We start from the raw sequence: 24,292 nt of genomic DNA, 5'->3' as shown, positions 1-24,292 counted from the left end.
AAAAGGAGCCACAGGAAGTGGATGAGGAGAGAACCCAGACTGCCAGCAGCAGAGAGGAAGGGGCCTCAGCAAGGTCAGTAAGTGGTTGACAGCGTCCGAAATGCCAAAGAGGAAGAAAGTACGTGTGTGAGTTCATTTCAAAGCTTGGGACGCAGCCTCCTAAAACCTCTTACAGCTGCTTGAAGGACGCGTGGGATGTTTCATTTCCTTGCATTAATCCTGAATTTTATGTGCTAATGTAATAGACGAGGCAAGTTATGCTCAATTAGTCTGTATGGCTTCAGTCGTCTCAAGATTAAATTTAAACTGTTATTGTTCACTTGTTTGTGGCAAAGAGGAAATCAGGGAATGGACTAGATTAAGGTAAACATTTTTGCTTATCATCTGTCTTTCACTGTTGTATGAGAATGAGCTTAAGGTGCCTTAGATTTTATGAATGAGAGAAGTGACCCAGAAAAGTGGATGGCAAAGGGAGGAATGAGAGGTGTTTTCCTAAGTCAGGCTTCTGGTAGCTGGGCCGTGCTGTTTCTCCCTTCTCGAGTCTAGTCTTGAGCAGATGTGACCAGCTGGGGAATGCGCTTTGTGTTCACGAGGTAAAGCGAAGCCGCCTGCTGTAGGCCCGTAGCGGAGAATAGGAGAGAATGCAGCAGGTACCGGGTAACAGGGAAATCGGGTAAAGCCTTTGTGAAAACCGAGAGAGAAGTGTTCCGTATGCAAATGGTAGATGCGTGTATGTGTATTCTTTGACGTCACAGCACATGGCATGATTATCTCCTTCAGTAATAGCCTGAAAATATAAGTACGTGTGGACAGCGGTCTTCGTGAAGATGTTCAGAGTAGCTTTGGACTTGAGAGGAATGTAACGTGCTGCTTATTTTTTTTTTTTTAAACAGAAAAAATGAATGCCCCGAACCAGCCTCCACATAAAGACACTGGAAGGACTGTGGAGAATGCGGAGGAATACAGCTACAAGCAGGAGAAAAAGCTCCGAGCCGCGCTCAGGACCACCGAGCGCGATCATAAGAAAAACGTGCAGTGCTCCTTCATGTTGGACTCAGTGGGTGGGTCTCTGCCCAAAAAATCAATTCCAGATGTGGATCTCAATAAGCCTTACCTCAGTCTCGGCTGCAGCAACGCTAAGCTTCCGGTGTCCGTGCCCCTGCCCATACCCAGGACCGCCCGCCAGACTTCTCGGACTGACTGTCCCGCAGATCGCTTGAAGTTCTTTGAAACTTTGCGGCTTCTGCTAAAGCTTACCTCAGTCTCAAAGAAGAAGGACAGGGAGCAAAGAGGACAGGAAAATACGTCTGCTTTCTGGTTTAACCGGTCTAATGAACTGATCTGGTTAGAACTACAAGCGTGGCATGCAGGGCGGACCATTAACGACCAGGACCTCTTTTTATATACAGCCCGACAAGCCATCCCAGATATTATCAATGAAATCCTCACTTTCAAAGTTAACTATGGGAGCTTTGCCTTTGTTAGAAATGGAGCTAGTTTTAATGGTACTTCAGGAGAAGGACAGTGCAAAGCCCCACACGGAACAAAGATGGTGGGTTACTCAACCTATCATGAGCATCTGCAACGCCAGAGGGTGTCCTTTGAGCAGGTGAAAAGGATAATGGAGCTGCTGGAGTACATAGAGGCACTTTATCCATCACTGCAGGCGCTTCAAAAGGACTATGAAAAGTATGCTGCAAAAGACTTCCAGGACAGGGTGCAGGCGCTCTGTTTGTGGTTAAACATCACAAAAGACTTAAATCAGAAACTAAGGATTATGGGCACTGTTTTGGGCATCAAGAATTTATCAGACATTGGCTGGCCAGTGTTTGAAATCCCTTCCCCTCGATCATCCAAAGGCAACGAGCCTGAAGACGACGGTGATGACACAGAAGGAGAATTCAAAGATCTGGAAAGCAGCACGGAAGAGAGCGAAGAGGAGCAGATCTCTGCTCCAAGCGCACCAGAGAGCAGGCAGCCCGCTGACGACACTTTCAGCCTCCAGGCCCAGGACCGCGTAACCAAGAAGCTTGAGAGGCTTGAATCTGAGGACGATCCTGTTGGCTGGGGGACAGCGGACTGCAGCACAGATGCGGGCTTTAGTAGACATTGTCTGACCTCTATTTATAGACCATTTGTAGACAAAGCACTGAAGCAGATGGGGTTAAGAAAGTTAATTTTGAGACTTCACAAGCTGATGGATGGCTCCTTGCAAAGGGCGCGTGTAGCCCTGGTAAAGGGTGACCGTCCAGTGGAGGTAGGTTTCCAGCAGGCAGTAAATAGCACGATCTTGTCCTTAGTTCCACTGTCACTTGTAAATTACAGCATATGTTGTGTGTGTAGGTACTTTCCTAGTCTTGGTTTTTTAGCTGATTTACGATACTGTGTTCATAGTCTTGATATTTTTAAGGCATAAATGGTAGTTACTGTAAATTGCAGATTTAAACATCGCTGTCAAGTATTGTGATAAGTGGGGAAATGGATCTCTGACTACTTAGTGAAACTTAGTTAATTAAGTGTGTGGAGGAAAAAAATCCAACCATTTAAATATAGGCTGGAGAAAGACAGGCTAGCTATAAATAAACAGGGGAAGAAAGCCACAATCTTGGGTGACCGCAAGCTGAATATGAGTCAGTGAAAAAGTCAACATGATGCTAAAATATTTTTAAAAACTATGGCGTCCAAGGTCATGGGTATAGTCCTTTCTCTATTCTTTGCAATACTTCCTTTTGAGTAGCGTTCTCTGTTTTGGTCTCTGGCTTTTAAAGAGATGTGACTTACAGAGAAGGGTAAGAATGATCAAAAGGAAAAAGTATACATTATTTGCTAAGGTTAAAGTGTGTAGCATAGGTGATGGAGGTTTAAGGGAAGTATCTATTATTATCAGATACGTGTTTCAATACACAAAGATTTTTTTCAAGAGGAATATGCTTACTAGAGAAAGTGGTTTGAAAATAATGCAGATTCGAAGTTCCTGTTGTGGCTCAGCAGGTTAAGAACATGACTTGTGTCCATGAGGATGCCAGTTTGATCCCTGGCCTTGCTCAGCGGGTTAAGGATCCAGTGCCGCCACAAGCTGTGGCGTAGGTCACGGATGCAGCTTGGTTCTGGCGTTGCTGTGGGTAGGCCGGCTGCCGCAGCTCGGATTCGAGCTGGAATCCTAGCCTGGGAACTTCCACGTGTTGCAAGTGCGGCCGTTAAAAGAGAAAAAAAGGAAAGTAGTACACATTATTTGGTTTTGACAGCTTGGTATCTCGGGTATTCTTTACCGTTTAAGGGCTGCGAAACTAAGAAAGGCTGTATTGTTGGATATTGTTCTTGAGAGTAAAAGAGTATAAGCAGTTTTCCAGTTGTGGGGAGGGTGCATGTTGACCTGGCTAAAAGCAAAAGCACCCAGATCTTTGAGATCCCTGATCACCTGGGTTAGGCTGTGAGTCTAGATTCTTATAGCTGTTTAATTTTTGTAAACCAGTTTATTATATGATCTGGCTCTCGCTTTGGGGTCAGAGATGATAAAAGAGAAGGAGTTCTTTCAGATGAGAAACATTGGAAGGGAATCTGGATTTGTAAGACTTTTATTTTTATTTTATTTTATTTTGTCTTTTTGTCTTTTTTGTTGTTGTTGTTGTTGTTGTTGCTATTTCTTGGGCCGCTCCCGCGGCATATGGAGGTTCCCAGGCCAGGGGTTGAATCGGAGCTGTAGCCACCGGCCTACGCCAGAGCCACAGCAACTTGGGATCCGAGCCGCGTCTGCAACCTACACCACAGCTCACGGCAACGCCGGATCCTTAACCCACTGAGCAAGGGCAGGGACCGAACCCGCAACCTCATGGTTCCTAGTCGGATTCGTTAACCACTGCGCCACGACGGGAACTCCCGAAATACACTCTTGATATTTGATTTTTCATATCTGTGACTTTCTGTTTTTATTTCTTAAGTTACTTATAACTTGTGTTTACTAGTAACCTAGCTAATATTTAATTCCCCTTGGCTTATAAGCGCACTTTATAAAACAATTCTCTAGAAACTTATTGTATTTCAGGATCTTTAAATTTTAAAAATGCAACTAGTGATAGGAAAAAAAAAAACTATTTGTAGCTTGTCTTACTGAGTATGGTAAATAAATAGCCTTAATGGTTTGTTAAAAATTAGATAATGTTTAGCTCTCTGGCTTCCATAAGTTCATTTTCTCAGGACATATTACTAATAACACATGCAGTCTCTCATTAACAAATGGGTTAGATTCCAGCATTCACTTTGTAAAGTGGTGGCTTTGATCTCGAAAATAATTACCTAGAGAAACTGCTGTAAGTTAGAGCCACGGGCCATCAAATAAAACTTAACAAAAATCTAAGTAACTGAACTAACAATGCCAGCTACAGTTTTATTCCTGGCAGCAAGGACAACATAATTTAAGAGTCAAAAATATGAGAAGGCATTTTTTCCCCTCCTTGTTTTGGGACTCAGAGATGATTCTAGTTCTTTTTCAGGCCTTCTCATTTATTTCCAGATTTTCTTATTTCCTGGATTTTTAGAGCATCCCAGGATCTCATTATTCCTGCTTCCTTCTCTCACTTTGCTGTAATCTAAATTCCTCCTAAGTGTCGCTGATCTCCAGTCTTAGGAATGAATGTGTGCGATTGCCATTCGATAGCAGTGTGTGCTCGTGTCCCTTTGTGATAGGTTGTCTGGTGTCAGTGCCTGCTCTTTCTCCATCAGATACTGCTTCCTAACTTTCCTTAGCAATCAGTGGGAATCATCTCAGTCCAGTAGTTTCTAGGTGTCTTTCCCAGCAGCTACTGCACCTATGGGTTACATCTGTATCCGTCCTCTGTCTACCTGTCCACCTGTTAAAAATAAACTTGTACATACTAAAGTCTCTGGCTGCAATCCAGCACCACACAGGTTGCGTCCTAGCCTTCCTCCCTCGCTTGTAACTTATTTCTCTTGCTTGTAACTTAATTTCTCTTATTTCTCTTCCTCCCTTGCTTGTAACTAACTTCTCTTGCAGTGAGAAACCTGTCTTCTACTACTGCAGTGTATTTATATGTTGGTGCAGCCTTGGTAGACATGTAGAATAGTTTCAGAATCACTAACCAGTACCCCTGTGAGGACTAAATCCGCCAACTGGAGTACAGTGGTTCATTCTAAGTATATAGTCAGAACACAGTTTTCCAAAGTTAGGCCAGCACCTTTTCCCTTCACTGTCTCCAGTAAGGTCATAGCTTACATTTGTAATAGAGTTAAGATTCACTTACCTCAGCCTGCCTGTGCTGTCCTGGAGTTCTCTGGTATCCTAGGTGATTTTTCAAAATTTGCACACTCTTCACTTTTTGTGTTACACAGTTCTGTGGGTTTTATGCATTTAAAATGTTAAATATTCATAAAATATTTGAGCCATAGATTGTGATATGGTTATTTTATTCTCCTTTTTGCTTTATCTTATGAAATTTACATATTTTCAGAAGAGATAGAATGAAAAATTATATTTTAGTATAATATGCAAAACATTAGCTGTCTGATTTTGGCTGCATATTACCTTGCATATTCTTCCAAATTCTAGGAAGATTTTTGGTTACTTTATTAATTACCTTCTTTTGAATTAGGAATGATCATATACTTATGTATGCGTAGTGGCCAGTGAAATATTGTTAGTCTTTGTATCTAATAATAATTATGCCATTTTTTCCCCTTTTAGCACAAGAAACCCTGAAGAGGTTGCCTTTTATATTCAGAATTGGTAAAACATGTAGAAACTAGGATATTTATATAATAACAGCTACCATTCATTGAGTCTTAGCATGTACTAGATACAATAGCCAAATAAAGTGGCCTTGTTAGTTCCTTACTTTACGCTTAAGGAGAGTGGAAAACTTGCCACAAGTCACAGAAGCTATAGATTGTTGGAGGGAGTCAGACCTAGGACTCGGGAATACCAGACTTTAAACTGTGCCGTTGGTTTCCAAACCTGGCTGCGTGCACATCAGGGAGCTTTTAAAAATACACACGCCAGTGTCATTCTTGGATATAGGGCAGGTCAGATTCTCTCAAGGTGGGACGTGAGCACTGACCTTTTTAGCTGCCACCATGCTTCCTATGCAGCCAGGCCAGCACCAAGCAGTGGTGAGTTGGCCAGCTGGAAACACTAAGTCGGCGGCAGTGCTCCCCTGCCCGCCCTTGGGGTGAGTGCTCATTCATACAGCTGGCATAGGTAATTTTTATCCACTTTGGGCATCACCTGTATGATTTCATGAGCACATAAACTTTTTTTTTTAAAACTGTCCCAGCTTATTTTTATTCTTTTTTTGCAGTACGTGGAGGGACTTATTCCTTTGTTAAACTGAAGGGCAGTTGATGCACAATGCTCTTTAAGTTACAGGTGTACAATATAGTGATTAACCTTTTTAAAGGTCATGTTCCATTTGTAGTTATAAATATATTTTGGCTGTATTCCGCATGTTGTACAGTGTGTCCTTACTGTTTTATTTTGTACGGGATCCGGATCGTTTGTAACTCCCTCTCCCTAGCCTGCCCCTCCCCCCTTCCCTCCCACCACTGGTAACCACTCATTTGTTCTCTATATCTGTGAGACTGTTTCTTTTTTGTTACAGTCACTAGTGTGTTATCTTTTTTAGATTTCATATATAAGTGACACCATACGGTGTTTGTCTTACCTGTCTGACTTATTCCACTTAGCATAATACACTCCAAGTCCACCCATGTTGATGCAAATGGCAAATTCTCATTCTTTTTTATGGTTGAGTAGTATTCCATTGTGTGTGTGTGTGTGTGTGTGTGTGTGTGTGTGTGTGTGTGAGTGTATATAGACATATATTCACCACATCTTCTTTAGCCATTTATCTGTTGATGGACACCGAGGTTGCTTCCATATCTTGGCAATTGTAAATAATGCTGCTATGAACATTGGGGTGCATGTGTATTTTCAAATTTGTGCTTTAGTTTTTTTTTCTTTCAGATTTATACCCAGGAGTGAAATTGCTGGAATAGAAGTTTTAATTTTTAGTTTTTGTGAGAAAGCGCCGTACTGTTTTCTGTACCAGCTACCCAGTTTATGTTCACCCCAACATACACAAACTTTTTAATTGAATAAGTGGCAGGCTAACAAGCACATGCTTACGCATTTGCCTATAGGTTTTGTTTTCTTACCGGAAGCATACTTACATGAAGGAAGACAGGAAGTTGTACTGTGTTGTTTTGCCTACAGTGAGCCACCTGAATCTAGCCTGACGTAAGAGGAGAAAGATCAGAGACAGGGCAGCTCATCAGCTTGCCTTGGAACTGCATCCCAGGACAGCGACAACAACAAGACTAGGAGCCGGCCTTGAATACTCATATGGGGGGGGCAGCTGCAGGGCTGGTTAAGGAACCCGGTCAAGGGCGCCGCACATCGAGTGAGTGGCAGAGTCAGATGTGAAACCGGGGCTCGCCGTAAAGCCATGCTCTTCACCGTTACAGTGTACTGCCCCCCGAAGCTGTATTTTTGTCCTTCATAGTGCTTTAATGTTTTTGACCTAGTAGCTAGCATCGAAGAAGAGAAGATTTCACATGGAAATCTGGATTTTTTTTTGTTTTTCTTAAAATACTGGGAGGTCTGCCAACACTGGGCCTCGTCCCCATGTGGTAGCACCTGGCGTGCTCCCCCCAGCTTTCCTGCACCTGGCATGTTCCCCCAGCTTTCTTGCACCTGGCGTGCTCCCCCAGCTTTCCTGCACCTGGTGTGCTCCCCCCAGCTTTCCTGCACCTGGCGTGCTCCCCCCAGCTTTCCTTACTCTCCCTGCCACCCAGCCCTCGTTCATCATTGACAGCACCCACCCCACTGGGCCCTTATGTGATATGAGCCCGAGCGTAGAATCATAGAAGGAGAATATAGTCCCTATTTTGATCTCATCCTTCATTTTATAAAAAGTTTGCTTTCTTTTGTTTTACTCATTTGTTGATGTATATAAAAGAAACAAAGTTGCTGCTCATCCTCTACCCCTGCTTAATGTCATCATCTGGCTTGTGTCTTCTAGACATTTTTATGCTTGTATATAAATAAATATCTTTGCTGTATAATGTAGAAAATTCCCCCCCCCCCCGTGATGATGCTGTATTTATTTCGAGACTGGTGGTCCCCGCCCCTGTCCAGATGTTCTCTCCTTTGGGTCTGTCCATAGTGCTGTGCGTAGCTCTACCTCAGTCATTTAGGACTACATGGTTTCCCATTATATGAGTGTCCTGTCACTTTTTTTTTGCTTTTTAGGGCCGCACCCACGATGTATGGAGGTTCCCAGGCTAGGGATCAAATTAGAGCTACAGCTGCTGGCCTACACCACGACCACAGTAACGCCAGATCCAAGCTGCGTGAGCAGCCTATACCACGGCTCACAGCAACATCAGATCCTTCACCCACCGAGCGAGGCCAGGGATGGAACCTGCATCCTTATGGATGCTAGTCGGATTCCTTCCCCTGAGCCACAGTGGGAACTCCGTCATTTTTTTTTTTTCTTTTTTGAATTCCACTCTCTGCCTCTGGCAACCATTAATCTGTTTTCTCTGTTCTCTCTATCTATGAGTTCCTTTTATTTATTTATTTATTTATTTATTTATTTATTTAGGATTTCATATGTGAGATTATACAGTATTTGTTTTTTTCTGTCTGGCTTATTTCACTTGGCATAATGCCCTACAGGCCCATCCATGTTGTCACAAATGGCAAGATTTCCTTCTTTTTTATGGCTGTATAGTATTCCTGTGTGTGTGTGTGTGTGTGTGTGTGTGTGTGTGTGTGTGTGTGTGTACACACTACATTTTCTTTCCCCATTCATCCGTCATTGGACACCTGGATTGCTTGCGTGTCTTGGCTGTTGTAAATAATGCTGCATTGAACATGGGGATGCGTGTAATTTTTTAAGTTAAAAGAGTTTTCTTCAGATAAATACCCAAGAGTGGAATTGCTGGATCGTATGGTAGTTCTATTTTTAATTTGTTAAGGAACTGCTGTACTGTTTTCCATAGAGGCTATACCAGTTTACATCCTACCTACAGTTCACAAGAGTTCCTTTTTCTCCAGTCCTCATTTAACGCTTGTTATTTCTTATTTTTTGAATAATTACCATTCTCTCAGGTGTGAGGTGCTAAGTCATGTCACTCCTCATGGACACTTATATGGTTATAAACTGCAAATGTTCTTGTACATACCCCTTTATGAACTTATTCTATTGTTCTTGTAAGAATGGTTTCTAGAAATGGCATTGCTAAGTTATAGGGTATGCACATTTAAATCTTTGCTAGATGCTGCCAAATTGCTCTCCAAAAAAGCTGTACTAATGTGAACTTTCCCCAGCAGCATAGGAGAAATCCCATTTTCCCACCATAATCAATAAAAACTGTAACTTCAGTGTTATCTTTGACTTCCTCATTTTTAGTGACATTTGAGCCCATTGTCATGTTTCTTGCCCACTTGCATTGCTGCTTTGAATCTTCTTTTATTCATTTTTGTTTTCTGTTTTTTAATTGATCTGTTGGAACTATTTATATTTTGTGCATATTATTCATTTTTCTGTTATGGCTGTAAAAATTTCTTCCAAATTGTCTTTTAACTTATTTATGATGCCTTTCACTAGAAAGAAGTTAAAATTTTTATGTAGTCGTATTTACTGTTTTACGGTCATCTGATTTTATGTGTGCTCCAAGATTATAAAAAACTTCCCCTGTGTTTTTTGCTTATTTTTTATATAGCTATAATAATTTTTGTTATGGAAAATATTAAACAGATGCAAAACACACAGACTAATACTGTGAACCTGCTTGAATCTGTGTTCTAGCACCATGGTTCTCAGCTCATGGTCAGTACCTGCTCATTGGACACCTTCCTCTCATTTTGAAGAAAATCTCAGATATCACCTTATTTTATCCTTAAATATTTCAGTATATTTCTCTGAGAGATGAGGACTTGTCTTACAAGTGTACTACAGAGCCATTATCACATCTAAAGAAATAGAAAGAACTCCTTGATATCAAATTTCAAGCTCATGTTCATATTCTATTGTGCATAATTGTTATGGTTTTTTTCTTTAAAACGTATTTTACAGTTTAACTCAATTTGCAAACAGTGTCTACACATTGTAACTGTTCATTATGTTTCCTAAGTCTTTTTAAGTCTTCATTATGTTTCCTTTTTTGCCATGTATTTATTGAAGAAATTGGGTCCCTTATCCTGTGGTCTCCCCTAGTCTGAATTTTGGTGATTGTCCCTCTGGGTGATTTTTTACAGTGTGTCTTTTTTCTCTGTGTTCTCTGTGAATTGACTTGTGTGATCTGGTGGCCTGATCAGATTCCTTGATTGATTGTGTTCACACTGCTTGGATCACATCACGTCTGACTGTCTCTGACACTTAGTAGTCGTTGCCGTCATTGCCTGGATCTCGTCATTCACTGAGGATTGAACAGTGATGATATTTTGATTCTTGCATTTCTTCTTTTTTATTAGTAGCTTTATTAATTAGATACTGCTTTAAAGAGAAACTTTCCTCATCCATTATTTGGTTGCCTAGTGGGGTAAACTGAACAGAAATGACAGGATAAATGTGCTTTATTCTTTCTCTTTTGTTTTCCATTTTTCGAAATAACGAGTTGGTTAGTTGGTGACAAATTAATGTTTTTTTATTAATATGATATTGAACCCATGAATGTAAAAATATTGAAGCCATTGTTATAATCCAGGGAAATAAACTGACGTTCACATTGTCCCATCTTTGGACAGTGGGAATGTGTTCAAGTTGGCTTAAGTCCTTTTTTCATGACCCTGGGGAATAGTCTCTGATGCCTGTTCTAACAGGCTGTTTCAGGCTTATATGGTACATCTACTGCAGGTTGGGAATCTGATGTGTTTTCAAGGAGCCCTCATTTTAGTAGGAAATGGTATTTCAGGACCTCCATCTGGGCATTGGCATTTCTCACTGGACTTCAGTTTTGGTCCTGGTTTTAATTCTCTCAGAAGAACACACACGCAATATGTCATAAGTTCATACTGATACGAACACTTCAAATTCAAGATTTTGTATTTTTACTTATTAATGTTTCTGACTGTTTTTTGTAGCAGACATGTCGCATTGTCAGTGCGATCAGGAATGATGGCTTTGGGGTATCCGATACGGACTGTGTTCCAGAATACATAGAACTCTCAGAGTGGTACCATCAGCAGTCTGATGACTGGAGAACAGTGTAAAGTGCCACCCCCCATCCTTAAGGTGGCACAACCCTTTAGGAATGTAAACATCGTATTGCAGTGTTTTAAAGACTCTTGAAAAATTCTTCTTGGGGTTATGCCACTGGCTAGATATACAGTTAAATTCTTTTTTCCTGTTGTATATTTTAAAGAACAGCTTTATGAGGCAATTCGCATACCATGGAATTAGTGATTTTAAAGTGTTCCATTCAGTAGTTTTCACACTATATTCAGGGTTGCGTAGCCACTGCCGCTGTCTAATTTTAGAGCATTTTCATCACCCTTAAAATAAGGCCAGTGCCCTTTAGCTGTCACCTCCATAGTCTCTCTGTCTGCCACCTTCAGCCCTAAACAACTACCGATCTGTTTTCTCTTTCTTTATATCTGCCTATTGCGGACAGTTTCATATACATGGACTCATATAACATGTGGTCTTCTGTGACTGGCTGGTTTCATTTGGCATCATGTCTTCAGGGTTCATTCTTACTGTACTATGTATTAATGCTTCATTCCTTTTTATGGCTGAATAATTTTCCATTGTATGGATATACCACATTTTGTTGATCCATTCATAGATTTTTTTTAATGTAGTTTTTTTTATTTTTCGTTGTTGCTTTTTAAACTTAATTTTTTGCAAAAGTTATGTAAAATACTTGGTTTTAAGAGAAAAATCTGTGGAATAATGTATTTTTTTAAAGGAGCCTAGTTTCTTTGATAGGGATAGTTAACCTTTAAAAAAAATTGTTTTATATTGTTAATATAAAGCTTGTGTATACAGTTGACTGCTTTACTTTTAACATATGGCAGGCTTTTTTTTTTTTTTTTTTTTTTTGTCTTTTGTCTTTTGTCTTTTGTCTTTTTGCTGTTGTTGTTGTTGTTGCTATTTCTTGGGCCGCTCCCGCTGCATATGGAGGTTCCCAGGCTAGGGGTTGAATCGGAGCTGTAGCCACCGGCCTACGCCAGAGGCACAGCAACGCGGGATCCGAGCCGCGTCTGCAACCTACACCACAGCTCACGGCAACGCCGGATCGTTAACCCACTGAGCAAGGGCAGGGACCGAACCCTCAACCTCATGGTTCCTAGTCGGATTCGTTAACCACTGCGCCACAACGGGAACTCCCGAGGCTTATTTTTACAAAACCCTTAAGATTATCATTATATCATCATCTTTATATAATAGTGTCCATTTCCCATTTTTTGGTTGCTATTGGTTGGTTCTCAACGGTGAGCTCTATTGGAATTAGTCCCTTTTTTTTGGTCTTTTTGGTCTTTTGAGGGCCACACTCGCAACATATGGAGGCTCCCAGGCTAGGGGTTGAATCCCAGCTACAGCTGCCGGCCTACGCCACCGCCACAGCAACACCAGATCCGAGCCGTGTCTGTGACCTTCACCACAGCTCATAGCCACGCTGGATCCTTGACCCGCTGAGTGAGACCAGGGATCGAACCTGCACCCTCATGGTTCCTAGTTGGATTCGTTTCCTCTGCACCACGATGGGAACTTCCCCACCCTTTTTTGAAACCCATATTCTCATTCAAAGTAGTTGTCTTTTACTTCCAATGAAATGCTAAGACTTTTCGCATGCCCTCCCCTTTCTCTGCAGACTTTGGTAGTTGTGTTTTATCTACTTTTTAAGGTCATAACTGCTGTTGACAGTGCTCTGTCCGTGACAGCTGTCATCTAACCCAGTCTTAGTTCTGCAGTAGTACCTGGTAGTACCTGCGTATGTGCCTAAGATCGAGCAGTAGATAAATGGAGCCTGAGACACACAGTTTTGGGCTTTTGTTTTCAGGCTCAGTTTTCGGTCTCATGTCGGAGTCTCTGAGTCATTTTGGTTGGGTGACACTAGTTTCCTACGAGATTCCTCAGTGTGGGCTCACGAGAACTGTGTTTCCTAAGTTCTTGGATTTTCCTGTCAGTTTGCAGCATTTATTCTTGAAAAGCTATTTGGCTGACCTTAAAATATTTGGCTTATATTTTTTTTCCTGAATAAATTTAGTATTTGTCATTCATTGTCTTTTGCCATTAAAGCATTGAGATTGCAAAGTTGGGACAATATGTTTTTTTGTGCCTACTTACAATAACCTTGGTTTATTTGTTTATTTATTTATAATCTGGATTCCTAAAAGATTGTTTTTCTTTAAATTGCAATGTTTTACTTGGTGTTGGTGTTTCCACCTTGATATTTTTGAATACCTTTCAATATATAGCTTTAGGGTTTTCTTTTGTTTTTATCCTTTTTTTTTTTTTTTTTTAATTCAAGTGAATTTCTTTTCTTTTTTGTTTTGGCATGTGGGAGTTCCTGGGCCAGGGATCAAGCCCGCACCATAGCAGTGACCCAAGCCAAGCCACTGCAGTGACAGCGCCAGATTCCCAACCCACTGTGCCACAAGGGAAGTCCTTGATGTACAGGTTTTAAAGAATTATCTTCTGAGTTCTATCACTTGTGAGTGTTTCTAACTAGAATTTATGACAATTTTTTGTTTTCCAAGATTTAAAACATTTCTTCAAATTTATTTTTTGTGAGAATCAGGCCACCGTCTCATGTGTTAGTGGACATGTCTCTCTAGCACGGTTTCATTGTCTGTGGGGTTGTCCTGCCCCTTACAGATCCCTCTCAGCCTGAAACAGCCCCAGATTGGATTCGAACCCAGTCCTTTTCTGTCGTTGATGAGCTTCAAGGAGAGAGCGAGCTGGGACGTGGTTGGGGTTTGCGGCTGTGTGCGCTCCCTCCCGTTGCCAGCCGCGCTCTCCTGTTTTTGAGGTCTCCCGCTGTGCTCCTTGTCCCCTTTCCTGGCCCTTCTCTTTCCTCACATCTCTTGTCCTTTACTGGTCAGTTGGGTTTCACTCCAGCAGTTTCTCGATGTGGAGCCTTGTCCTGGCGTTTTGGCTGCGCGTTTTAAGAGTTGGGGGCCTAAACCGCTTACTGGTAACTCTGGAATTTGTCCCCCTTGTACCCCCTCTGCTTCCCCTGTTCACGTGCTGATAGGCTGGGGGCTGGGGTCCCACTTGGGGTGGGGTGGGGTATGCGGTATCAGTGGGTCTAGGGACTGTCCCACCCGTTCTGTTTGGAGGTTCACGAAGGTTCCGTCCCCCTGGTTTTGTTGTCAGTGTGCTTCATGGAGTTCTGGTTTTGTTGCGTCGGTGCTCTGTTTTTGTGAGGGAACGAAGAGAAATTCACATCCCACTGCCACCACTGTCTTTTCAGAATTCTTTTTATGATATTGACCTGTATTAACCTGCCGCAGTTTGATCATTTTTGACTGATCAAAATGGCAATTGTATATGGTTTAACTGAATGTGTAGCTCTCTCTGTGGAGGTTTTAATTTGGAATCTCTTTTTCCAAATATGTAGGGTCAACATCCGTTTTCGTGTTTGCATTAACACGCACAGTGGGCCCTCCCGATCCTCGGGCTCCTCATCTGCAGCGTCAGCCAACCATGGATCCAAGTGTAGGCCGTGGACGCGGAGCCCGGACTCGGAGGGCTGACCGCGCTGTGTCCTTTATGGGAGGGACCCGAGCCTCCATGGATTCTGGTGTCTGCAGGAGGGGCGGCTGTAGTTTCTCATGACAGGAAAAAATTTCTAAAATAGCTGTATAAGTTTAGAAATGGATTACCTGTGATAATGTGAGGCGTAGGTGTATGGGGTGGGGTAAGGTAAGGATGTGATTATTTTTACTTAATTCCCTAAAATCGGTGTGATTTTCCACCTTCTTGGACCACTTACTTTTTTATATACTAAATTATCATAGGTGATTGGATATGTTTCTCTTTCTGTTGTTCTCTTTATTATTTTTTATAGTGATTTTTATGTTTTCCGTTATAGCTGGTTTACAGTGTTCTGCCAGTTTTCTGCTGTACAGCCAGGTGACCCCGTCTCACATTCCCATGTACATTCTTTTTTCTCACACCATCATGCTCCATCCTAAGGGACTAGACGTAGGTCCCAGCGCCGTACAGCAGGATCTCCTTGCTTATCCCTTCCAAAGGCAAGAGTTTGTATCTGTTAACCTGAAATCCCCAGTCTGTCCCCTTCCCTCCCTGTCCCCCGGGCAACCACAAGTCTGTTCTCCAAGTCCATGAGTTTCTTTCCTGTGGAAGGTTCATTTGTGCCGTATATTAGATTCCAGATAGAAGCGATATCATAGCTATTCGTCTTTCTTTTTCTGACTTAAGTTCTCTTTATTATTATCCAATACGTTTCTGCTTTAAATAAAGTACGTTTATTAGTAAGGTTTGACTGCACGTAGGGCCGTTCTTCCCACGTATGCTTTTCAGAAGTTTCTGGCTGCCCTTATTTTTGTAAAGTACTTTCTTCCACGTGAACTTTATTTAATGAATTTGTTAACCCCCACAGAATGCCTTTGGGTGTTGGGGTCATAAGTACGTCTCATTGTTATTGAGGTTCCTGCAGTTAGGGACACTGATTCTCAGTTCGGCTGGACTGAGCAGGGCTTTGAGATCAAATGTAATACTCTGTTTCTCGCTGGAATGAAACAATAGCAAGTAGGCCATTCTTGTACCCTAGTGCCACTTTTCCCTCTCGTTGTGTTGTATTAAAATAATTGGGAATTTCAGATCCAAAGGTTTTTCCTTATCTTAGGCTTTTTTATTTGCTTGCTTCAAATGTGCCTTGCGGAAACTCGCATTACCGTCCTCAAGGCGGCGGCAGCGTGGAGTTGCAGGCGCCCCACGCGCGGGTTCCAGCTCTGCCAGGGTCGCAGCCGCTCCTGTCCCTGGGCGTCCTTCTTTTCCCACTTGGGCTCCTGCTCCAGGTTTCCCTGGCCTCTCCTGGGCCTCCGCGGGCCGTTCTGCAGGCAAGTGCGCTCGGCGTCCTGCCTGGGTCGGAGGGCCACCCTTGCCCTCGCCGCCCGGCCGCGCGTCCCCGTCCTGCCCAGCGCCCTGCGCCCGCCCCTCGGTGCCCCTGCGCCTCCCTCCGCGAGGCTTCCTTTTCCCTCTCAGTTCTGTGCCTTTTCATTGCTCTGGGTTGGTGATCGTTTCTGCGGTGAACGCCTAAGTTACTTCTTCAGATCTGGACCGCACCCTGCCTCTATGGAGGTCGCTTTGGAAATCTTGGTTGTTTTCCCCATCGCCTTGGAGATCTTGCATTAGAGTGTTTCTGTCGTTCTGTCCCGAGCCCTGGCTCAGCGTCCGCTTTTCCGCCGCCGCCTCGTCACCTTCCCTGCTGCCTCCTCCGCGCTGCTTTCCCCGGGGCTCCGGCCAGGGCCCAGTTCTTCAGAGCCTTATCCTAGAAAGCGTGCTGATTTTTGTAGCGCGCCAGGTAGACGTCTTGTCTGAGGTCAGGCTCCACGCCTGAGGCAACAGGCACTTGTATTGCCCATCTTTGCAACAGACATGTCGTAAGTCTGACCACATTTATCCCGAGTCATCGTTTTTAAGAGGCTGCTGCTATTTTAGACATTCCTGCCTGTGATGGGAAACTAGAGTATGTATTAATTTAAATGCCAGAATACGCGTTGAACATAAAAGAATGTAAGTGGGGGAGAGCAGTTAAGAGTCCGCTAAATGACAGGGAGCACAGACACGGATGACATTTGCAGTTAGAATGGCTATAATTGGGGGTGTTCTCAGTCGAAAAAGAGCTGAGAGTTTCCCATTTCGATGGCTTTGGTTTTCGCAGGGAAAAGGGGAGGCAGGGTCTTTGAAGGCTGGTCAACTGAGGTGACTGGGGATTTGGGAGCCCTGGCAAAGCGCCACTCCTGCTGTTTATGGGGCAAAGCGGAAGGACGTTGATGGGGTGACTGCAAGAATGGGGGAGCAACTGTAGGAGCCCTAGGAAACATCGAGGAACAGACACTTGATCGGGACCAGCCAGGTTACTTTCATGAAATTTTTTCTTTCAGCATCATGGGGTGTATGTAGCCCAGGAGAACAGATGGACAGACGTGGTTGAACCTACTAGTTTTCGCATTTACACAAATGGCTACTTAGTTTTGTAATCTTTCTTCAAATGTAATAATTCTGCTTTTCTCAGTCTAGGGATAGCTGTGGATGGTAACTGCACAACCTTAACACTAAGTGCTCTGATTATTTTAAGTATGATTAAAAATATGTGATGAAAAAGATGAACTTGATTCTTTTTCTACTGTATTTTTTGATAAAATATTACATTTTCATTTTAGTTCCTGCTATGGTTTTCTAATACTTTTAGAACTTTGGGGGTCTGTGTTGAAAATGTCAGATTATTCTAGTGATCACCTTTCCTGTAAAATTATGATTTTTATAGCTTTGTCTGCAAATTATAGAAAATAGTAGTTTATAACTACAACTTTAGGATGTTCTCTTGGATGCTCTTTTAACCTTTGTTGAATTTTTCTTACAGTTTTCTGAATTTCCAGATCCCATGTGGGGTTCGGATTATGTGCAGTTGTCCAGGCCGCCCCCCTCCTCGGAGCAGAAATGCAGCACTGTGTCCTGGGACGAGCTCAAGTCCATGGATTTGCCCTCCTTCGAACCTGCCTTCTTAGTCCTCTGCCGAGTCCTTCTGAACGTCATACATGAATGTCTCAAGTTAAGATTGGAACAGAGACCTGCTGGAGAACCATCTCTCTTGAGTATTAAGCAGGTTTGTTTCAAAGACTGTTTAAAAATACCAAGCGTTGATTATGTTATTCTATAGGCTCATAATTTTTATTTTTAGCATTTCCCCGTGTTACAAATAGTAAAAAAAAAAAAAAAAAAAAAAAAAAAGCACGTTAGTGTGTTTAAGCTGTTCTTTTTAGGGTAATTTAAAATGCTGTTTTCACATGCAGTCTTCAAATATGAGATTGTGGTTCACTCTGTCTACCTTCCACTTCCTCGTTCTAAAAATAGAAAAGCACGGTGCTGATAGGACCCCCTGTATCCTATTACCATCAGGCTCTGAAGACTGGAAACTTAAAATTCATTCATAAGAGGTAGTTTAAGTTCCTCTAATTTGTTTTTTTTTGTTCCTTTCAAGCTATGTGAAAACAGATAAATGTCTTTAGAGACTGCAAAATATTTAGACATTTTGCTTGTGTAGGCAACCGTCTGGCACAAACGATAATCACAGTTCCTGCTTTCTTAGTTATTATTAATTTTGGATGGGATTTTTCTGGGGAGCTTGCTGCTCCAAGGGTACAACGAAACGGCTAGAAGGAGTAGTATCTGCCCAAGTGAGGCCTGAAGAGTGTTTATATTTTTTTTTCTTTTTTTTTGCCTTTTTGTCTTTTCTAGGGCCGCACGCATGGCATATGGAGGTTCCCAGCCTAGGGGTCCAACCGGAGCTGTAGCTGCTGGCCTACACCACAGCCCCAGCAACGCAGGGTCCAAGCCGTGTCTGTGACCTGCACCACAGCTCATGGCAATGCCAGATCCTTAACCCACTGAGCGAGGCCAGGGATCCAACCTGCAGTCTCATAGTTCCTAGTCAGATTTGTTAACTGCTGAGCCGGGAACTCCAAGAGTGATTGTATTTATGCTTCAGTGATATCACCATGTGGACAGTCATTGTGTAAAAACCTTTCATAGTGGATGGGAAACAGTTAATTTGGTTTTTGTGAACTGTGCCCATCCATCCCCATGGGGTTTGTAGCGCCAGAGCCCCTGGGCTCTGAATGGCAGGATGGGCAGAGGGCACGCGTGCAGGCTGAGGAAGGGCAGCTGTGCGCGGAGACACATCGGCTCTGGATGCTGTTTGCTCAGGCGCAGAGCAGGGCAACGGTCAGAGCAAATGTGGAGCCTGCAGCCGCGTCACCGCAGCTCCCCCGCAGCAGCCAGAGCGCTGTCCTCCCTGGCTCTGCTTCCTTCTAGCCCTCGGGGTCTGGGTGTTGACCTGCCAGCCGCGTTGGCCGTTGGCCGTGCTTTTCACTTGTCCTCTGGCTTGCAGCAGTTGTTTGGGAAATGTTGGGAAAATAATCACCTCCCTTCCCACAAAACAAATACTTCAGGAATATAACCTAGTAAATCAAGGTGGAGTTGACTGTTTACACACGGGGCTGTCGTGAAGACTAGACCATGGTTTATGTTGAGACTTTTGAAAGCAAAAAACCAATACATAGATCAATGCAGCATTACTAGAGTAAAAGTAAAATAGAAATTTTGGCTTTAATGCTTTCAGATTGAGTGGTAAGCACCTAAGTGACATTGTGGCATCTAAATAATCTGAAAAGAACACCTTTTTTTTTTTTGTCTTTTTGCCATTTCTTGGGCCGCTCCTGCGGCACATGGAGGTTCCCAGGCTCGGGGTCTAATCGGAGCTGTAGCCGCCGCCACAGCCACAGCAACGCGAGATCTGAGCTGTGTCTACGACCCACACCACAGCGCACGGTAACGCTGGATCCTTAACCCACTGAGCGAGGCCAGGGATCGAACCCGCAACCTCATGGTTCCTAGTTGGATTCTTTAACCACTGCGCCACGATGGGAACTCCTGAAGAGAACACTTTTTAATAGATTGAACTCTAGGCATTGCTCTCTTATTGTGGGTAATTATTTTAAAAACATTTTATTTTGAAGGGGATCTTTTTGTAAAAGCAGCTGATGTTTATTTTAGAAAATTTGAGAAGTACTGAAAGTGATACAGACAAAAATTAGTTATCCTATTCTTCTGCTATTCATTGATAACCACTGTACCATTTTGGTGTGTTTCTCTCCATTCATTTTCCCCATATGTACCTATTTCCTACACATGTAAGTTAAAAAGTAAGAAGAAGATCATAGGAGGTTTCACCCTTAAGTATTTTTCAAAAGTAAGGTTTTAAGGGACTGCAGTAGTGCATAGTAGAGCATCATAGCTTGTTTTATCTCCATTGTTGTTTTGAATAATGCTGTGATAATGTATTTGTATAGAAGTTTTAGTCTGCGTCTCTGATGATTGCTCGAGTATAAAATGTAGAAAATTGAGTTGAGTCATACAGTTTAAGATTCCGTGAAGTTCGTGCCAGTTCACCTTTGCAGCAGCAGCAGCGCCATGGTCCTTCTGTGTCTTGATTAGTCTGTGTTAAAACAGATGTAACTGCCGCCTGGTGAGAACTGGAGGGCGGAGTCCCGGCAGGTCCCTAGGGAAGGACTTTCCGGCCCCTCCTCCACCCTCCCTGCCTTCTCAGCCCCTCTGGGCCCACCCTTGGGCGGCTTACTCCTCCTCCCGTTGTCTTTCATCTTCTTTCCCCTCGACTTCCATCAGGTTCATCATAGGTTTGCTTTCAGGACTACTAAAGTATTTTGATGTAAAAGCCGCAAATCACAGCAGATAAACGACGCTAAATTGTTACAAAGGCCACCATGCTCTGTGGTACCTAAGCATATTTGAATCTTTATTGTGTTTTTGATTAAAAATGTCCAGTTTCATGAGGACGTTTTTCTCTCCTGTTCCTTGTCCTATAGTTTATCTAGTGGAGAGATCTTTTTCTGTGGAGTTGCTTTTCTCTAAACATGTATTTGTAGGAGAACATATTTTAGCAAGTCAGTGTTCTGCCTGTATGATATTTTCTTTGTGTATTCATGCTGTAATAATTAAATACTTTTATTTTCACTAATTTGTTCAGTAGAGATGACTGAGATATGTATGTGAAATGCACTGACAACAAATCTGGAAAGTGTTTTAGGCTTTTCGGGGGCAAGCTTCCCATTCCCTGAGTGTCTGGGGCATCTGCCTGGGAGGGCTGCGAAACCCGCCCGGTGGCCCGGCGGGGCCGGGCGGGCTGACGGCCCTGTGTCTGTTCCCCGCAGCTGGTGCGAGAGTGCCGGGAGGTGCTGAAGGGCGGCCTGCTGATGAAGCAGTACTACCAGTTCATGCTGCACGAGGTGCTGGACGACCTGGGCAAGGCCGACTGCAACATCGACGCCTTCGAGGAGGATCTGCACAAGATGCTGATGGTCAGGACTGGGGGACGCCGGGCTCGCGTCTGCCTCGGTGGCAGTGGTGGGGGGGCAGTGTGTCCGTCTCCTGTTAGATTACATTTGTTTCTCTCAACCCACATTTAAAAAAGAATCCTCAGTGGTTTTGAGGTGAGCGTTTTTGACAAAGCCTATCCAAGTTCACTGTTTACCTGTGGGATCTTATAGCAGAATGGCCTAGAAATGGAATCCCCATCGGGTGCTGCTTTCTCGCTGGGCGTCCCATGTGAGCGCAAGGGCTCAGCCTGCTGGGAACTGGGCCTGGCGGCCACTTCCGCCCTGAGGGTCCGCACTTGGCCGGAGATGGGACACCTGCCAGGCCTGGGGACATCCGGGGGCTTCTTACTGTGAAGAAGTGAAGCGTGAAGATGAGTCAGGCAGTGGCTGAGGCACCTGCCACACTGGACAGCTGTAAACGGGGGGCTGGCGGGCACAGGCTTGTTTTTATTTCTTCCCCTGAGAGCACCCCGTCTTCTCACGTACATTGTGCCCACCTGTGCTTTGCCAGCCTCAGCTTCTGCTCCTGTTGCCCCCTCCTGCTCTCAGTGTCTTCTCCTCGTCCGCCCGTTTAAGATTCACTTTCAGGTTTGCCCTGACCGTGTGGACATTAGTGTGCATTTGTCTGTCCTTCTCCGAGCTCGTGAGCCCTTCTCGTTGGGGCTGCACATCTTTAATGCTCAGTGCTGCGCCGCGGCTCCCTTGGCAGGGTCCCCTGGTGAGGCTGGAGGCTTCACAGCCAGGGCCGAGGGTGACGTCCTCGGTCGTCCGTAGCGTCTGCTAGAGTGGCGCGTACACGCCATGCGCGGTCGATCCGCCAGCGTGTGTGCACAGATGATCGCGCGGCGCGGTGGCAGCTTGATGAAATAACACAGAGAACCTTCTCGGAGGCTTGCACCCTCCCGACCTCTTGGCGTCTGTCCCGCCCAGGGTGGCTGCAGCGCCGCCAGGCACCGCCCTCGCTTTCTGTGCGGGAAGAAAAGCGAGGGCAGAGGGGAAAGGCTGCTGGCCGCTTAGTCCCCACGGCAGAGGCTCTCCTGGAAGCCCCCGCAGCGGTCCCCTGCTTCTTACTGACCAGACCTGAGCTCATGGGGCTGGCGATTCGCATTTCAGCTTCAGTCGTGGAAGGGAGAAAACGCGACCGCGGGGACTTGCAGCTGGCAGGTTATGAGAAATAATTCTGAGTGTGAAATTATTAGGGCCTCCCTGGGCGTTTGGGAGAACATGCAAAGGAGCAGAGGCGTAAAACGTGGCTGCATTTTGAAATACTGTGCATATTCCTTGTGTCAGAAAGTCTTTAGCACTGAAGAGTTACGGTTAAAAAAAAAAATTAATTTCTCTCCGTGTGCATGATTAATCTGGAAGCTTAAGAAGAACACAAACACGTGCTTTGCTTTCCGAGCTGTGCCCAGGCCACACTGTTGGCTCCTGGAGGCGGCAGCGGCCAGGCTGCGCCTTCCAGGCCCCACTCTCAGCGCCCGCGGGCTGCCCAGGAGCTGCCCGGAGCCCGGTTAAGCGAAGTTCCAGCATTCTCGGCGGCCAGAGCTTGAAGTGGTGCTGAGGGATTTCGTTTTGGCTTTGCTGCCCCTGATCTGCGAGAGGTGTACCCTCCCTCAGTGTATCTCCATCGTTGCACAGATGAAGAGCTAGAAGTTACCAGTGGTTTTACAGGTGTGCCCTGAAGTGTGCTCGCTGGGTGAGTGCAGGGCACGGGCTTTGAGAACTGGGGGCGCCCCCCTCGGTTTTGTCAGGAGGAAGGAGAGACTGGGGTCCAGGTAGGCGGGCTCGCTGTTTGCTGCAACCCCTGCCCTCCTGTAGCGGTGCGGGCGCCTGCTCCTGCCCGGGCCGATGAGAGCTGGGAGCCCAGGACTGGGACCAGGCAGGGGAGAAGTGGGGGGTCCCCGCCGAGGACCTGCCGCCAGACGGAAGGAGCACGGGTAGAGACACCTCTGTGGTCTGCAGCTCGCTGTCTCCCTGGGGCCGAGCTGCCCGGGTTACGAGGCCGAGTGTCCGTGATTGGCGCCTTGGCGCTGAGCCGCATCGTCATTCTGACTCGAGAACCTGGGCAGCGGAACGCAGGTCCTGGGAAGTCAGGGTGAGCCTTTGTCTGAGCCGCCAAAACCACGCGGAAACTCTGAGCGCTCTTAGCTCATGGCCTCGGCCCTGGCCTTCAGAAACAGCCGAAACTTTAAACATGACGTAGGACGTGGGAACATGTGATAGATTTAAAGAAACCACATTTTAAAAAATAATGTGAAAGGAGTGAAAATGATGAACAAGACGTGACAGCTGTAGAGGACCCACAAGGGAGCAGTCAGACTCACACTTCAAGTTCGCTCAAGAGGATAAAGGGCACAGGAGCAGAGGGACGCGGTGTCCGGCCTGAGGTAGCACGGGGCATCTGCTGTGGGCCAGGCATGCATCATGCCTGGTACGAAGATGCAGTAAGGAGCACAAACTCCCTCTTGGAGGTCAAGATCGATGGGGAAAATGTGACACGACAACTGTGAAAAACACTTCGAAGGAGAGGCACCGTCTTGGATGGACTCTCCCAGTAAGCTCGGAGCTCCTGGGGCGTTTAGAAAGGCCTCTCAGGAAGCGACACTTGGAATGCATCTGGAAGCTGCTGTGTATGTTACAATCCAGTCTATGTAAGAAATTGAGAACTTACACAAAACAGTACTAGATATTGTAATTGTTGTAATAACACTGCTTTTGCAGACATATGCACAGAACACACACTAAAGGCTTAAACGCTGCCTCTGGGGCGGGAGGAAAGAGAGAGGGGAGGAAGGAAGCCACAGGAAAGTGAACATCGTGATGCATCATCATTTCTTATTGAAAAAACGTCCAAAACCACTATGACCAAATATTAACATTTGTTCATTCTGGGTGTTATTTGTTAAAATATTTTAAAGGCACTTTACTCTTTCTTAAAAAAGAGAGAGATGGAAACACTTTGCTGATGGAGAAGGTGGCAGATGCAGAGTCTCTGTGGTGGAAACAGCTTTGGAATGAAGCTTCCCAGGAAAGCCTTGGGGAGGGACCGTGGTAGCTGCAGTTGACACTGAGGGACAGCCCAGGGGTGCCGAGTGGGTGCGACAAGACCAGACAAAGATGAGTCAGGTGGTGCACGTGCCAGGCCTTGGGCTGGAGTCGGGTAACGTGAATTTGGAAAGAAGC

General features: G+C 44.7%; 1 protein-coding gene across 4 annotated transcripts in view; it reads left to right on the top strand.

The window, feature by feature from the left end:
• MAP3K4 (mitogen-activated protein kinase kinase kinase 4) overlaps positions 1-24,292 on the top strand; it is a 158,530-nt gene that overhangs the window by 96,316 nt on the left and 37,922 nt on the right. For all 4 annotated transcript variants that reach the window (XM_021086227.1, XM_021086224.1, XM_021086234.1 and 1 more), the window contains exons 3-5: positions 894-2,257; positions 17,578-17,820; positions 20,945-21,091. In XM_021086227.1, coding sequence (XP_020941886.1) covers positions 894-2,257; positions 17,578-17,820; positions 20,945-21,091 — 1,754 coding nt within the window. The remainder of the gene's footprint in view (positions 1-893; positions 2,258-17,577; positions 17,821-20,944; positions 21,092-24,292) is intronic.

Source organism: Sus scrofa, chromosome 1, assembly GCF_000003025.6.
Source record: "Sus scrofa isolate TJ Tabasco breed Duroc chromosome 1, Sscrofa11.1, whole genome shotgun sequence".
NCBI lineage: Eukaryota > Metazoa > Chordata > Mammalia > Artiodactyla > Suidae > Sus > Sus scrofa.
The sequence above is the reverse complement of the archived record's forward strand: the minus strand, read 5'-3'. Positions and strand labels throughout refer to the sequence as shown.